Genomic DNA, 17,286 nt, shown 5'->3' with positions numbered 1-17,286 from the left:
AGAAATGGTTTCAGTCCGAGATCTATCACTGACCTGTAACTAAGAGATTCTCGGTCTGATATCTGCATAAATACAGATGTAGAACATTTGGAACCACACGAAGAAGGATTGCTTGGAAAATCTACCAGGCTCTTCCACACATGGGGAGAAAGTGACTTCACTTGCCTAACATCAGCCTCCTCACCCATACAACAGAGGTTATAAGTGCGCTGTCATTGTAGAAGGCTGCACTAGCTAAAAGAGACAGTGTGCAAGCATGGTCTTAACCATGTCAGCACGATAGACCCTTGATAACTGGATTGAAAAGTGAATAGTTTGGAATATAAAGGAGAGAAGAGAGGGTACCACTAAGTAATAGGAATTGGGTGGGTGCCTGCAACTGAGGCATCCTGCCAAGCTCAAGTAACCTAGAGACTAAATTGTTGGGTGCCTGGGAAAGGCCATTAGGAGGAGAAATTAGACATAACAGAACTCCCTGATTTGGGGGAAAGGAAAACAAGTTTTGCCCAGGGGAGGTGATATTCAAACTGCCCATTATCATCACCTAAAACAGTCATCAGGGCAATACCCAGAGGGGCCTAGCAACTAAGCCAGAATCAGGAAAAGTGCCAGAAACAAGTCAGAAGCAGGTTGCAACCACAGCTGGAGGAGGGCATGGGTGGGGCCAGTTCATCTCAGGGAAGGCAGAGTGGGGCTGTCCAGAGGCAGGAAACTGAAGGAGAAAGCATGGCAGCACACTGCAGGTTACAGAGCATGTTTACATGCTGTGCCTTTTGGTGTTTGTAACAACCCAGTGGGGCAGAAAAGGAAGATTTTATCTTCAGTGAGGGAAGAGAGGCAAAGCAACGTGCTAGTAAGTTACAGAGTCAGGAATTGAACTCAGGGTGGGCTGACTGCAGACTCAGTGCATTTCCATCTATACCAGGGGCCTGTTACAAGTAACAAAACTATCACTGGTACTGTTTAGTCTAAGGAACAAAGCTGGTGAATAGTATTATTGGCTTCTTTTTCCTCAGTAAAGTTGAAGATCATTAGTATCGTTAGAGCTCACCTCCAGCTAATTAAATTCCCCCAGCTTCCCCAGGAGAGGGAAACTGAGCAGTTCTATCTTCTGTAAGTTAATAGCTACTAGCTACCAACCATGAGGTCAGACTGGGTCTGTGTGGGCCTGCATGGTCAATGAATTAAGATAAGCTTCTGAACCTGTGGTCCAGGCTCTCAGATTGAGGTCAGTGGCTCTCATGCATTGTGTCAATAGCCACATTGTCCATCCCCAAACTCCCTGCTCCAACCACTATAACAGGCTCCCGGCTCCTGGCCTCAGTAAAGGCTCTTTGCAGCTTAGGCCCTTGGCTGGGCCCAGAACTCTCTACCCCTGGTTTGGGGCTTGGGACAGATAGGCAAACAGTTGCCCAGCAGAAGGAAGCCAGAACTTCAAGATCCCTTCCCTTAGAAAAAATATGGGGAAATTACACTTGAGTTTTAATATGAAGTGATTGGTTTCATGGTCTATGGGGGGCTATGTGAATTGGGACTGGACCATACCAAGAAGGAGCTCATAGAGTCAGCAAGTTGAATGAATTCAGTAGAAAAATCAGGTCTGGGGATGCCTGGGTGGCTCAGTCAGTTAAGCGTCTGCCTTCAACTCAGGTCATGATCCCAGGGTCCTGGGATCAATCCCACATCAGGCTCCTTGCTCAGCGAGGAGCCTGCTTCTCCCTCTCCCTCTGTCGCTCCTCCTGCTTGTGCTCACACTCTCTCTCTCTGACAAATCAATAAATAAAATCTTTAAAAAAAAAAAAAAGAAAAAACAGGTCTGGAACCCAGATTAGGGACATGGTCAGTGGTTGATTAACAAGAGTGCAAAGAGGACTTATCACTGGATCAAACACCAATAGGAGCAATAAATACGCACTTAATCAATAAGTAGTCATTGAGTGCCTATTATGTGCCAGACATTAGAATGGAGAACAAGCAAGCAGACTGTTATTATGGCATTTACATTCTAGGCAGAGAGACAAATAATATTCAAGTAACTAAATGAACAATTCCAGATAGCAAAACTGCTAAGAAGACCATGAGATAGGCACATACAGAGAATGACACAGGAATGCAACACTGGGTAGAGGGTCAAGGAAGGCCTCTATAATAAAGTAGTAATCAATATGAGACATGCAAATGACAAAATGAAGTCATCCATGCAAAGATTTTGGTGAAGACATTTCCAGACAAAAAGCACAGTAATTTCAACAAATGGTGCTGGGATGAATGGATGCAAAAGAGTAAAGTTGGAGTAACTTTAACCTCACACAATACACAAAAAATTAACTCAAAATGGACCACAGGCCAAAATGTAGAGCTAATGCTATCAAACTGTTAGAAGAAAACATAAGAACAAATCTTCAATACTTTGGGTTAGTCCATGGTTTCTTAGATATGACACTAAAAGCACAAGCAATAAGAGAAAAAAATAAATGAATAGCATTTCATCAAAATTAAAAGCTTTTATGATGCAAACAATACCATTAAGAAAGTGAAAAGACAACCCATGGAATGTGAGAAAATATTTGCAAATCCTGTATTTCATAAGGGATTTATTTCCAGAATATACAAAGAACTCTCTAACTTAATAAAAAGATAACTAATTTTTTTTAAGGGTAAAGGATTTAAGTAGACATTTCTTCAAAGGATATATATGAGGTGTCAATAAGCACTGAAAGGATGTGCAACGTCATTAGTTTTTAGGGAAATACAAATCAAAATGTTAATGAGATGCCATTTCACATCTACTAGAACAGCTACAATAAAAAAGGTGGACAATAACTAAGTATTGGTGAGGATGTGAAGAAACCGAAGTTCTTGGTAAAATGGTGCAGCCACTTTGGAATAACAGTTTGGCAGTTCTTCAAAAAGTTAAATATGGAGTTACCATGTGGCCCAGCAATTCTATTCCTTGGTATATAACAAAGGGAAATGAAAATATGTGTCTACACAAAAACTTATACACAAATGTTCAAAAACAGCATTTTTCATAATAGCCAGAAAGTGGAAAAAACCCAAATGTCCCATGAATGGATAAATAAAATATGATATATCCATACAATGGAATATTATTCAACCATAAAGATGAAGTATTGATATATGCTACCACATGGATAACCTTGAAAATATTATGCTAAGTGAAAGAAGCCAGTCACAAAAAGCCACATGTTGTATGTTTCCATTTATATGAAATTTCCAGAATAGGGACATCCATAGAGTGAGAAAGTAGATTAGTGATTGCCTAAGGCTGGGAATGGGGGCTGGGGGAGATGGATCACTAATGGGTACAGTGTTTCTTTGGGGGTATGATGAAAAGTTCCAAAACTAACTATCGTAGATTGATGGCTGTATAATTCTGTGAATATATTAAAAATTGCTGAATTATAAATTATAAAAGGGTAAATTTTATGGTATGTGGACTATATTTCAAATAAAGCTTTTATGAAAGAAAGTGGGGATAAAAAAGGAAAGAATAGTAAATGCAAAGCCCCTGGGACCACAATGAAGTCTGTTTGAGGAGCAGAATGGTCAATGGGTCTGGAGAATGGGAAAAGGAAAGTCTGGTAGGGGCTCGTTCACAGAAGACCTTGATTTTATTCTAAGGTCTATTTAAGGGAGTTTAAATTCTGAGGCAGGCATTGCCATCCCAAAGAGTCTCATTGTACATCACCTGCTGGGTTCCGTCTTTTTTGAAGGCCCACGGCTCTGGCCCCTAGCTGTCTATACCAGTTCATAAGATATAGCTCTCTGCATCAGGAGCTGGCCATGTTATGTGGCTTTTTTTTTTTTTTTTTTTTGAGTCCTCAGGGCTTCACACATTTGAAAACTCGTGCTCTATAGCAAAAAAGCAGAAAGTGAATTATCAAAATAGTAAGTTTGGTTAATAATGAAATCAGTATATTTCACATACTATCCAAATAAAGCTAGGAGTCAAAGGCAGCTTAAATTCGTTTAAGCAATATGTGCTCTATATGACAGTCAAGATTATGTTGGCTGACCCACAGAGGAAAGGTCCTGGCGGGTGGGGTTGTGACAAGCATTGTAATACAGCATCAAACATCTTTGCAGTTGTTTTGTCCCATGCTCTGTACTCTGCTGACTTGATGGCCATCAGGTCTTGTTGCCTCATCCTCACAGGAAGGCTCTCACAGTCCTTTGTCAGGGGTGAGAACCAGCCCCTTGCAGAGACAGCTGACCCCTACCTTTGCTCTTGGGGTCCCTCCACACCCGTCAGAGGGAGGAAGCTGTGTTTCCTGAGAATCTTATCGATGGCGCACTCTGTTGCCAAGTCCTGTGACGCTGGTGGGACCCCTCCCAGTCCTCCCACCCCAGCACAGGAAAGGGCCCATGCATTATTTACATTGTCTGGGTTCAGAACAGGACTAGCTTTAGTCAATAGCAAGAGCAGCAGTAGCAAGTGAGTGTGCAGATAAAAGGACTGCTAACTGTGGGAATCACACATGAAGAGGAACCTCTCAGAATGACACCTGTGTGCTGGCTGGGACTTTCTTGCCTGGTCTCTGATTCCAACCATCAGAGGAGGTTCTCACTATGGGGAAGAACTCTGGCCACCCTTTCCTACCTTGCATTCTCTGGTCTACGTGCACTCATGTCACAATCCTCAGAGACAGGAGGAGGGTCAGGCTTTACAGACCTGGGTAGCCCTGAAAAAATTATAAAGGCTACTCAGATGTGTACAGTTTATAAAGTATATAGCACATGCATTTTCTTACTAAGTCCTCACAACAAGCCTGTGAGTTAGTCATAATAATAGCTAGCATCTCCTGAATGCCTACTCAGTGTGGATGTCATGTATAATACAAATATGTACACACACACACACATTTACACATACATACATAATAAATACGTGTGTGGATGTCATGTGTATGAATATATACATACATGCATTTATACATATATATGTATGTATACATACTTATAATGCTCCTGCAAGGTAGATATTATTCCCATTTTACAGATGAGCAAACTCAAATAACTTGTCCAAAGTCACAGATAGGACAGGTGCTGATGGAGGACTGATGCCAAGATCTAATATTTTCCACCACCCTTTCTCTGTAGGAGTCAATATCTGGGCAAATATCTCATGGTTACAGAGCTCACACAAAGGGTACCCTGCATCTTTTCCATTTCACCAATTCTTCTTACTACATTCCTGGAAAGACATGGTCTGCTGGTTGTTCAAAGTCACTTTTTTGTTTATTTCATAGGTTGGATATAGTTCATTTGCATGTCTTTTCTTTTTCACAGTGCCCCTCCACTCACTGAAAAGGAAGTTGAGGTAAGTGATTCCAGTGCTTTATGAAATTTAGTGCCTGGGTTTGACTAGGTTTATTGAAAACATTCCCTTCTCTAGCCTCTGGCCCTGACAATTCTGTACAAAAACAAGAATGTGTGATTGTGGGGTAATATGGACATTGTGATCAGCCCTACCGAGATTGCTGAGATTCTCATCCCAGGTAATGGAAGATTTTGGCAGTTTTGGTCAGAGATGAGAAGGTAGCTGGAAATTCCACATTTCTTCAAGGATGGTTTATGCTCTTTAAAAGTATGACTTAGATACACAAAGTTAGCTGGGAGGCTGCAGAATTGAATTAAATTTATTTCAAAATTATTAACAGATGGTCAGATTTCAAGTTTTCAACTTTGGTCCAGAGGAAGAAGATTCTTTCTGAGGGTTCCAGACATAAGGAAGGTAGCTCAGCCAAGGTGGGAGGCTGTGCTGTTAGCTCACCAGCCTTCCCTGATTCCTCCATTACTCCCCTGCGGCCTCCTTCTTTCTGTAGAGATGCTATCCCTATGGGGTTGGTGAGTGAGCTGAGAGGAACATGTCTGTATTTCATTCTGGTGAAAGGGTAGGGTAGATGGACAAAGAGAGTGCATCCCAGGTGAGGTGGTGAGGACCCCAACACCAGCACTAGTTTGTTTCCAAGACAATTACGTTGGAGTTAATGGAAGGAAGGAAGAACCTGGATGAGTCCAGAATCTCTCTTTACTCCAGGTTGGGAGAATAGAAGGTTTTATAGTCTTTGTAGCATGGTTTGCCACTGATAATAAGAAAATGAACATGCCCTTTCTGAGACTCAATGGACTGGATAAGCAGAGGAAGACAATGTGAAATGTTTGCCACAGATAGTAATAATTACCTTGCACACAGGTATTGCACTTACAGTTCATCACACACTCATATCCATCCTTTCAACTGATCTTCCAAGCAGTTCAGAGAAATTGGTAGAGCAGGAATTAGAACAAAGGAGGAAACCAAGTGATGAACTAATTTACCCAAGGTCCCAGACCCAGTGCTTAGCAGAACCAACATTTAGACCCAAATATTCTAACTAAATACAGGACTCTCTATATCACACTGCCATGAAGGGGATAACTCAGGTATAGAAAAATAAACATTGAACATTACTGATAAACTTGACTGGACTGAGGCTTGGGTAGGACAGAAAATCCCCACCCACTGACACTGGTGAAGATGGGCTATGGGCAGTTTGTTTAATGGCCAGTTTGTTTAATGGCCAGCTCCTACCTGCAGATGTATACTGACACAATCAGTGCTCAGCATGGTGACAGTAGCACAGGGTTTAAAATCAAATAGTGTAAGGTTGAATCCTGGCTCTACTACTCCATGTCACCTTGAACAAGTTAATGACCTCTCTGGTCTCAGTCGCTTTACCCATAAAGTGGCCATAACAGTTCCTATTGCAGAGGCTTTTTGTGGGATTGAATGAGTCAAGGTGCACAGAACTCACAACAGTGCTAGCATATAGTAGATGCTTAATGAGGAGTAGCTTCCAATGTTGCCATCAATGTTGTTATTGGGTCAGCTCAAGGCCTTTAGTTCTAGCTGGAGATGTCTACCCACTGTGGGCCATATCACATGAACTCAGAAGTTCAGACAGAGTTAGCTCACGCCAAGGGTATAAATCTGCTACCACTTGACTCAGGGCAAATGAATGGTATAAAAATGAAGGCCATTGCTTCTTCCTGTGTAGAGTCCATCTGTCTATTTCTCCTCCCCAGTAGTTTCCTATCATGCCAGGAGTTTCATGTTTGCTCAGTCCACCTTGCAAAGTTTCATTCATGCATCCTGCATTTTTGGCATGGAATATTTGTTCCAGAAAACTTCTCCTAACAGAATCATACCTGGCCTTATTTAATCTCCTGGTAGCTTCTTAAAGCTGCTTTCTGTGTAGGATTCATAATACTCAGACAAGATGCTGGTTGAAGTTTGCTTTAAGTCAACAAGACTTACATTTTAAATGGAGTTTCTTTAAATACAGTGGTTCCATGCAAAACCTCCAAAACGCATGTGCAATAAATCCTAGCATGAATCCAAACTGCTTACATAATCAGCTATGTTGGCCTGAGTTTACCTAAACCTAAACACAGGATGCTATTTTCTTGAAATTTGGGAAAAAGCAAAGTGTTATTCTCTTATTATTTTTCAGTAAAATGCATTTGGTCTTCTGGTTCTGGAAAGGACCTAGCATGGACCTCAGGTTACTATTTCACCATCTTTTGTGTAGTTTGCTATGAAAGGAGAATTTCACTTGTACACGGCTGTTTTGGTGACTGGTTCCAGGAGCTGATGTAAAATGCTCATGCAAGAAACACACCTGTGACTTTGTTCCTTGTAATAACTCCTCCTAGCATCTCTCCTATACTCTTGTTCCCAACAGAATGTGTTTGTACAACTGTCCTTGGCCTTTAGAAATGACAGCTACACTCTGGAATCTAGAATTAACCAGGCTGAAAGGGAACGCAACCTGACAGAGGAGAACACAGAGAAGGAACTGGAAAATTTCAAAGCTTCCATTACGGTAATTGTGGAGCCTGATGGGGGAATCCTTGGAGGAGGGACTGTCTTCTAGGGCTATGCCAGATGTCCTGCTTTTCTCAGTCACCAAGTAGAGTACCCTGACATGAGAAATCAGGCCAGATAGTGTCTTCCTCAGAGAGCTCGGAGGAACTAAGGCAGAGACCTGAAGGCCTGGTTAACTTGGGGCTGTGAATAAGGACTCTTGAGTCCTTGGAAGCTTCTCAAGAGGAGGTTGGGTGACCTGGGATGGCAAAGAGAGCTCCTTAGGAACTAGAGACCTGGATGTGATTCCCTTATTTCAGGTCAGTCAGGTATAGTGTCCACATTGGGCTTCTCCAATCCCCAGAAGAAGGTATAGCCCAGACCCTGCAGAGGCCATTCTTTTCAGCCAGGATGGGGACCAGGGCTTGTCTGTGACAGCTCAAGTCAAGTCTTGGTATGTGAGGACCCCAGCTGATGTTCCTTCTCACTTCCCAGTCCTCAGCTTCACTATGGCACCACTGTGAGCACCGAGAGACCTACCAGAAGCTGCTGGAGGATATTGCTGTCCTGCACCGCTTGGCTGCGCGCCTCTCCAGCCGAGCTGAGATGGTGGGGGCCGTCCGCCAGGTAAGCCTCTTCAGCTCCCAGCCCTCTGACTAGCTCAGCTCTGTCCACAGTAACTAGGGCAATAATGTAAGCAATGACAACTACAGATCCTACTTACTGATGGCTTCCTCTGTGCCAGACATCCTATGTACATTATTATGTTTTACTAAGAGTATTTCTGGTGGACCTCTAAACCCTTGAGGTGTTTCCTGGAAAAAGCTTTCTGTGAACATGTAAGTTGGGAACTGCTATGTACTACCTTCCTTTCTTGGAGATTTCTAATACATACTGGCACCATCAAGGCTTTGAGAAATCTTATAGTGAAGAAGCCTATTTAAAACTACCTGTGTGTTTCCTAAATGCACTTGACTGAAGAACCATAAAATACCTATTTTCTCGTAAAATACCTATTCAACTCCCATGGAACTAGTATTTAGCAAACATGCTTTTAGGAAAAACTGCTTTGTTTCATTTAATCCTCCCAGCAGCCCTGTAAAGTAAATATCTTTTCCCCACAACGAAGACAGGAAGCTTCAGAAAGGTAACAGCACTAGTGAGTGGCAGAGCTGGGGTGCAGGCCCAGGTTTGGCTCCCTCTCAGCCACTTTGAAGTCCTAAAGCACACAGGGCAGCGCCCTGATCCAGGATGGTGTCATGAGATCACACTGCCTGAGGCCTAATCTTGGCTCCACCAGGATTCACTGTGTGACCTCAGGCCAGTTATTGAGCTCTCTGTGTTCCAACTTCTCCAACCAATGCGGATGATGATAGTGTCTGTCATATAGGCTTACCATAATATTTGCAAAGCACCTAGAGTTATTATCACTGCTGCTAGCACTGTGTTCGCTTGTTATGCTGCATTGGTTGCATCAGCAGGGTGTTCCTGGGACAGAGCCTAGAGCAGTTCTTGTAGAATGAAGGAAGGACAAGCCACTGGGCTGTCCCACCCCTGTGTTCTTCCGGGGAAAGGGCACTGACTCAGCAGCACACCCAGGAAGTCACTCTGGCCGGGAGAGCAACAAAGGGAGAGCTCAAGGCAAGTGGCTACCTCCAGGAAGCTTCCCCATCTCTCAGCAGAGATGACTTTTCTACCTCTCATCTCCTGAGGCGTTGTGGTTGTGCTTGTTCTTGTCTTCCCTGAGTGCAAGTGCCGAAGCCCCCTCTCAGCTCACATCACAGACAGCAAACTCTTAGAGGGGAGAGCTGCATCTTTTAATTACGTCCTTTTAATTCTCCCAGCCCACAGGCTAGCTCAGAGCAAACAAGTGCCAACAAGTCTTTCCTCCAATTGCCCTGTGTGCTCATGCTCTCCTTTCCTGCAGGAAAAGCGCATGTCAAAGGCAACAGAGGTAATGATGCAGTATGTGGAGAATCTGAAGAGGACGTATGAGAAAGACCATGCAGAGCTCATGGAGTTTAAAAAACTTGCAAATCAGAATTCAAGCCGCAGCTGTGGCCCCTCTGGTAAGGAACTGGGCTTCTGCCCCCATCTTGGTCCTGCAATGTTGGTCCCTAGTGTCTGTAGGCCAGGATCACATCCATCAGTGCAGCCTGAGGAGTTCTAGTTGAGCAAGGCTCATTGTCCTGCCTAGTGCTGCCCATAGGGGCCTCACAGCAGCTGTTCTGGTGAGCCTAGGGACCTAGAACCAGGAAACATGAATAGTCCCAAAGCAACTCCTGACACAATTAACCAGAGCAGTTGACCACTGATATGAAGCCATAGGCTGAAAGAGCTCACTCTACTTTATGAGAAGGACAGACCCCAGACCTTATAGTCTTTGTGCTTTGGGGCCAACACATACTAAGGATTTTGGACTTTATTCTAGAAAGTATGAGGGATCCAACCAAAGATTTTAGTCAGGGAAATGACATTTCATATATGGAGTTTAGAACGTTCCCTCCGATTACAAGGTGGCAGCTACATTAGTGGGATATAGCCAGAGACAGGGAAACCCACAAAGCTGCTATTACAATAGTCCAGATGAGAGATGAGTCTGGGCAGTGGGGATGGCATGAGATCCTGGCTAAAGGAGATATTCCTGAGATAAATAGCAGACTCATGGGAAAGACAAATGTTTTAAAGAAATACTCTTTAAAAAATGGTCTATACAATTGCTATAGGAGCACAGAGGTGATTCTGCTTGAGGGAGTCAAGGAAGGTTTTACAGAGGATGGCATCTGGGCAATGTTTCAAAGTAAAAATAGGCATTCTCCAGGCAAGAGGGGGAAATATACCCCAGGTAGAGGAAACAGTGTGTACAAGGATGTAGGGTTGGAATGGAAAGGCTATGAAACAAAGGATTTGATGTGGTTGGAGTGTGATGATGACAGGTTGAAGGTAAGCCCTGGTAGGCCAGGGCCACATGCCAGGTCATCCTAATAATTTGGGCCTTTGTCCTTGAGGCTATAAGGAGGCACTGGTGAGTTTATACCATCTAACATGGTCAGATTCTATTTTCAGAAGATTTGTCTGACTTCAGAGTGGGCAATACATCAGGAGAAGGTAGACACTGAGGTCTAGAGAGACAGGTCAAGAGGCACTTGCTGCAATCCTGGATGAGGAGGATGGTGCCTTGGACCAAGATCCCTCCTTGAGAGCCAGGGTGTAGGCTCTGGCTGATGAGGATGGTGCAAGCAGGAGAAAACAGACCTTTTAGTGACAGGAATCTCTGTGGAATGCAAACATCCGTGTTACCAAGAGCAGGAGGAGGGAAAGTATAACAGATGGAGAAACCTTTATAAACAGGAGGTTTCACAAGTTTCCTGGGGAATATCAGTGACACTTTCCAGAGTCCAAAGGCAGTGTACACATGCTCCAGACTGTCTGCTTTTGATCTTGGCAGCAAAACTCCTGACCCACATGCATCTGGGCCTATAGGAAACTAGTTTCTGTCAGTGTTGGGAGTTGGGGAAGTTGCCACTGAAGAAATCCTAATATGTGGGATCTTGCATTATTGTCCTGGAAGGTGCAAGGTCTCCTGTAAATTGCCCTATCCAAGATTTATGAAAGGAACAGTTACCCATGAGTTTCATTCATTCATTCTAAAGACATTTATTGAGCTCCTTTGTTGTGCCCCACATGATACTAAATATAGAAGTAAAGGGCACATGGTCACTGAGATCCAAAGGAACTCCCAGCCGGTGCAGAGGGCAGAGCAGTATAACCAGCCCAGTGACAAAAGTAAGCAGATTCTTATAGGGAGCATACCGCAGAGTCCCACATTCAGTCTGGGGACATAAGAAAGTGCTTACAATAAGAAGGGAGATGGTAGCTGAATCTTAAATGGTGACTAAATGTTTTTCAGACATTTGTTCCCATTCCACTGTTTCTCAGCCTGGGCTGGTGTAGAGGGGCCAGCATCCACCTAACAGGTGTGTCCATTGGATACTCTGTGACCATTCCCTAATAATGTTGGTTTTTAAGCCTTTACATGACTTCTGGAAATCTTTGTCTATGCCTGAAACTCTGAAGACTATAGTGAAATAAAAATATCTCTGATTTAAAGAAAGTTGATACACATTTTAAAAAATCAAATTTTTTTCCTGAATATGAAACATACTGGCTGTCTACATTTTGGATTATTTCCTTAAGATGAATTTCTAGAAGTGTAAATTCTGGCTTGGAGGAAAGAAATTTTTATAAGGCTCTTAAAGGAAACTATTTTCAAATAACCCATTGATATTTCCATTTAATGGGAAACAATAGCGCTCAGTTCACTGTGCCATTGACATTCTTGTCCTTTCCTTTAAAACTATTTTTGACTTTGATGGGCCAAGATTATATCTCATCTCATAGTTTTAATTTATATTTGTTACCTTTTCAATTGTTTACTGGACCATTTGTAGTTCCACTTTTATAAATTCTCTAATTATATCTTTCGCCTGCTTGTAAGATCGGCATTTTATTCATTTGTATGAATGCTTCAACATATAAAAAATATTTTCTGGTTCTGCTATTTTGACTGACTGGAAAACTTGAAACTCCTTGACCACAAGTACTTAGACATTTCTGCTGGATAAAATAAAGCAAACAGTCTAAAAGAATAGCTGAATCTACAGGAAAAGAAATTGAAATACTCATATACCAGAAAAGAAAAGAGAACTGAAACCTGCAGCTTCCTTGGGGACACGAGTCAGCTTCAATTATCTGGGTGCTGAACTTTTGCACTTGCATGCAATCTGAGATATCTTGGACACCTATGACAGAGAGTTGACTTTGAGACTCCCATAGAAAGTTAAGATTTTCCAAGGACTGGGCATCTTTAGATAGAACTTGAACAAGAAAAAAAAACAGTTGCCAAACAGCAGAGACACAAATCAAGGAAGTCTGTTTCACCCTGTAGTAGGAAAAATACTTTCTGCTTTCTCGTAGGAAAAATATATGCCATGACAGAAGTTGTGGTGCAATATGCAGAGAATCTGAAAAGAACATCACAATAATGTCTGCAGGAACACTGTCAGAAACAAACATAAAGCCACTCTGGAGAGGCACATGCTTCACCCAGGACACACAAGATTCCTCTAACTGAAGCCTCATTAAAGATGATTTTACAGTATAAAATTATAAAATACACAAAACAATCCACCTTGAACAAGAATCATCAGACACACTAAACAATAGGATTATATCCTAAGGATTGCAGAAACTAAAACAATCTGATACTTTTTTTTAAAAACATAAAGGTATGTTTAAAAATTATTAGAGGCATCAGACAATGAATCAAAAACATGAGAATAAAATACAATTATCAAAAAAAGAGTAAAATAGAACTAGAAATGAGGAACAGAATCATGGAAATAAAAAACTCAGTAGTTTAGGTGTGGTAGGTACTATAGTGGTGGTAGTTACTCTAATGGAGATTCCAGATTTTCTCCTTTTGGACACACTTCTCCATTCCCTTGAAGTTAGGTGATGCCATGTGATTTGGCAAATAAAATGTGAGCAGAAGGACATGTGTCACCTTTGAGTTGAGGCCTTTAAGAAACTAGTGTGCAGGGGCGCCTGGGTGGCTCAGTCGGTTAAGTTCTGCCTTTGGCTCGGGTCATGATCCCGGGGTCCTGGGCCCCTCACTGGGCTCCCTGCTCAGCAGCGAGTCTGCTTCTCCTTCTCCCTCTGCTGCCCCCCTGCTTGTGCTCTCCCTCTCTCTCTCAGATAAATAAATAAAATCTAAAAAAAAAAGAAAGAAACTGGTGTGCAATTTACCCCATGTTTCTTCCTCTTCACATGACAATCATCACTGCTCCAGAACAGTAGAAGCTCCATTAATATGACTCCAAAGTGAGGAAATGCAGAGCAGAGCCTGCTGCCAACTCAGAAGCAAATGGACATGTAACATAAGGAAGAAATAAATCTTTATTGTTATAAGTGACTAAAACTTTGGGGTTGTTTATTATGGTAGCATAACCTAGCTTATCGGTACAACATTTAAATCAGATTGGGCACAGTTGAGGAAAAAAATTAGTTAACGGAAGACAAATTTGAGGAAGTTGCCCACAATGCAGTTTAGAGGGACAAATTGATTAAAAATATGAAAGAGGGTGCCTGGGTGGCTTAGTCATTGGGCGTCTGCCTTCGGCTCAGGTCATGGTCCTGGGACCCTGGGATCGGGCCCCGCATCGGGCTCCCTGCTCAGCCGGAGGCCTGCTTCTCCCTCTCCCACTCCCCATGCTTGTGTTCCCTCTCTCGCTGTCTCTCTCTCTGTCAAATAAATATAATCTTAAAAAAAATTTAAAAAAATAAAAATATGAAAGAAATGTTGTATTATAAGATATGGGATACAGAGTATCAAATGAGAAAGTTCCAAATACATTTATTAGCAGATCCACAGAGGAGAAAGGGAGAGAGAAAATATTCAAAAAGATTTTCCGGAATCTGACAATTTCCCAGAACTAAAGAAAGACATGAATCACTGGATTCAGAAAGAACAGTGAATTCCAAGAAGAAATAAAAACACATAGAAGATGAAGTGAAAATTTTAAAAGTAACCAGAGAGAGAAGAGAGAGGATTTACAAAAGACTGACAATTCTCAATAGCAATAGTGGTACCAAAAGACAATGAAGTGGGGCAGGGGGATGGGGTAACTGGGTGATGGACATTAAGGAGGACACATGATATAATGAGCACTGGGTGTTGTATAAGACTGATGAATCACTGACCTGTACCTCTGAAACCAATAATACACTGTATGTTAATTAATTGAATTTAAAAAAAAGACAATGAAGTTAAAGTCTTCAAAGAGCTGAGAAAAAATAACTATCAACCTGGAGAAAATATAACCAGCTAAACTATGATACAAGCTTGAGAGCTAGGTAAAGATATCTTGAGAAAACAACTGAGAAAGTTTACCTCTCACAGATCCTTGCCAAAAGAACAAGTAAGGGTGTACTTAGGGAAAAACAAAACTGAGATCAAATAAAGGAGCAGGATGCAAGAAGGAATGGTGATCAGACATTTGTAAATGTGGGTAAATCTAAACAAGTATTTATTATATAAAACAACAGTCATAATAATATCAGATTACAAATACAAAGTAAAACAAAAATACTGAAAAGCAATGTAGATTCGAGGGAGTTATTGTTTTAAGGTTTCATTAGGAAAAGAATAGAAATCTTGATTAATTTAAAATTTAAAGTCACGTAATATGTTACAAATTTAAGTGGGCACATTAAAGATTAGAACTAAAATGTATAACTTCTAAATCAATGTGCAGGGTGGGAAGGGTGGGAAGGAAAAAAAAAGTCAATGAAGTGAGGTAAATAGAAAAACAGGGACAATACATAGATAAGAGGGATAAACAGATATACAAGCTAAATGATATTGGTCAAACTGAAACTGAAATTGAGCTTTTAAAAACCTTTCTCTGTACATTTTGGTGTTTTCTGGTGGCAGTATTATCCAGGTGTGGTGCAAAACATTTTATATAAATTATATCACTTAATGTATGCACTAAGACGTTGAAAATCCTGGGGTGCTGGTTTCCTTTGTTCCAAATTGTTTTAGAGATGACTTATTGTAACCACTGTGCCAACAAGTTTGCATTCTTTACTGATACCACACCTTCCTTGCTCATAATTTCCCTGAGTGTACATCTCTTAAATGAGCAAGAAATGACCCAATAAGCCTTGGTATGGCTACAAGTAATTTTTCACACACTCTCCAGGGCATTACCAGAGACTGTGCAGTGTGTCAGGTGGATATCAGAGGCCCAAGATGGGTTTCTCATATTGCCCAGAGGAGTTAAGATAAACGTTATGTCCAGAAAAGTCCCACTCTGCAGCTAATTGTCTCAGGGGGTAGTGTCAAACTTAGTGTTTCCAACACCTAGGCTCTTGGGCTATCTCTTGAGGGCCAGTTCTGACCAATCAATACCTCAGCTTAGTTTCAGACTATCTGTTTTCTGCTGGAGACTACTCTGAAAATTTACCTGAGTTCTCTTCTCTGTTCCCACTTGCTGCAGAAGACGGGGTCCCTCGAACAGCGCGGTCCATGTCCCTCACACTGGGAAAGGTATGCATGTTCAAGGAATACCAGGATTCCCGGGGGATTACAACAGAAGTTTCCATAGTCACCAGAAAGTCATTCATGCTTGAATCCACAGGTGCCAGAGAACCTCTGGACAGAGTCTTTAATTCAGCTTACCACACTTGTTAGTTTGTCCTTCAGCCTTCCCTTCCTCATGGTTTCCCTGGTTAGACCATCCCCCAAATGAACATGGAATGATGCATAAACCTTGGTGTTCCTACCCTTTTCATATCTTTCCAGGTGTTACCCAGAGACTGGGGGTCATTTCTGTTCCATTTCTTTAGGATATAAGCTAAAATAAGAACATGTTAAGAAATCACTCACCACTAACAGAAAACTTGGGTCAACTTTTGGCCAGTCTTTCCAAACCAACCCTCAACACCATCACTACCCCAAAGCCAAAATACCCAATGAATGTAATTACAGCATCAGGAACTAGTAGGCATTTTCCAGGCCTTTCTGAACTGTGGGTGCTGCTCCCTCCCTGACAGTGGGCCTGGTCACATCTCTTCCCACAGAACATGCCCCGCCGGAGAGTCAGTGTTGCAGTGGTTCCCAAGTTTAATGCCCTGAACATGGCCGGCCAAACTCCCAGCTCATCACCCATCCCCTCCTTACCAGCCCTGGTGAGTATGATGATGCCTACCTCCCAGCCGTTTTCAACCTCTCCCTCAGGCTCAGGACTATGAGGGTGACCTAGGTGGGGGCAGGGTCAATAAGGAAAGGAAATTCCCAGCACAGATTTTGGAGTATGGGCTCAAAAAAGCTCAATATAGACCAGGCCCAGTGTCTTCCACTGCCCTGAGAAGAAGACTCAGTATCCTTGAGCAAGGTGCTGGCAGCTCAAAGAGTGTTCTTTGAAAATGGTATCTCTTCCCATGCTTAAACCACAATCCTCCAAGGTGGGTGTAGTGCCCCGCCCCCCCCCACCCCGCTCTGCAATGGATTTAAATACCTGAAGGTTGCATTGTGTAGTAAGTAGTAGGGCTGAGCTTTTAACCCTAGGCTTTCTGATTCCAGGGTGTGGGTTTGAGAAGAAACTACCAGACTGCCCATTAATAAGAAATTGGTTAAATATAAACAGCCCTAAAAAGGGATTTCTGTGCAGTTGTTAAAAGTAACATGAAAAATGTCCATAATAAAAGGAATTAAAAACAGTATATGCAGTAGAATTCTGTTTTGTAGGGTTTTTTTTTTTAAGAGTATTTTTCTATGTGTAGATATAGCAGATTCTGGAAGAATATATGTAAAACTATTAATGGATACCCTGGGCAATGGTAAAACC

The 17,286-nt window shown here is 42.1% G+C and overlaps 1 protein-coding gene across 6 annotated transcripts in view; it reads left to right on the top strand.

Annotated features, from left to right (window-relative positions):
• The window catches only part of IRAG1 (inositol 1,4,5-triphosphate receptor associated 1), a 121,379-nt gene that overhangs the window by 83,738 nt on the left and 20,355 nt on the right, over positions 1-17,286 (top strand). For all 6 annotated transcript variants that reach the window (XM_027579654.1, XM_027579653.1, XM_035722895.1 and 3 more), the window contains 6 exons: positions 5,314-5,344; positions 7,752-7,892; positions 8,369-8,500; positions 9,801-9,942; positions 15,937-15,986; positions 16,520-16,627. In XM_027579654.1, the coding sequence (XP_027435455.1) occupies positions 5,314-5,344; positions 7,752-7,892; positions 8,369-8,500; positions 9,801-9,942; positions 15,937-15,986; positions 16,520-16,627 (604 nt within the window). The remainder of the gene's footprint in view (positions 1-5,313; positions 5,345-7,751; positions 7,893-8,368; positions 8,501-9,800; positions 9,943-15,936; positions 15,987-16,519; positions 16,628-17,286) is intronic.

The sequence above is a fragment of the Zalophus californianus genome, chromosome 11 (genome assembly GCF_009762305.2).
Source record: "Zalophus californianus isolate mZalCal1 chromosome 11, mZalCal1.pri.v2, whole genome shotgun sequence".
Classification (NCBI taxonomy): Eukaryota; Metazoa; Chordata; class Mammalia; order Carnivora; family Otariidae; genus Zalophus; species Zalophus californianus.
Note: the sequence above shows the minus strand (reverse complement) of the source record. Positions and strands in the feature narration are given on the sequence as shown.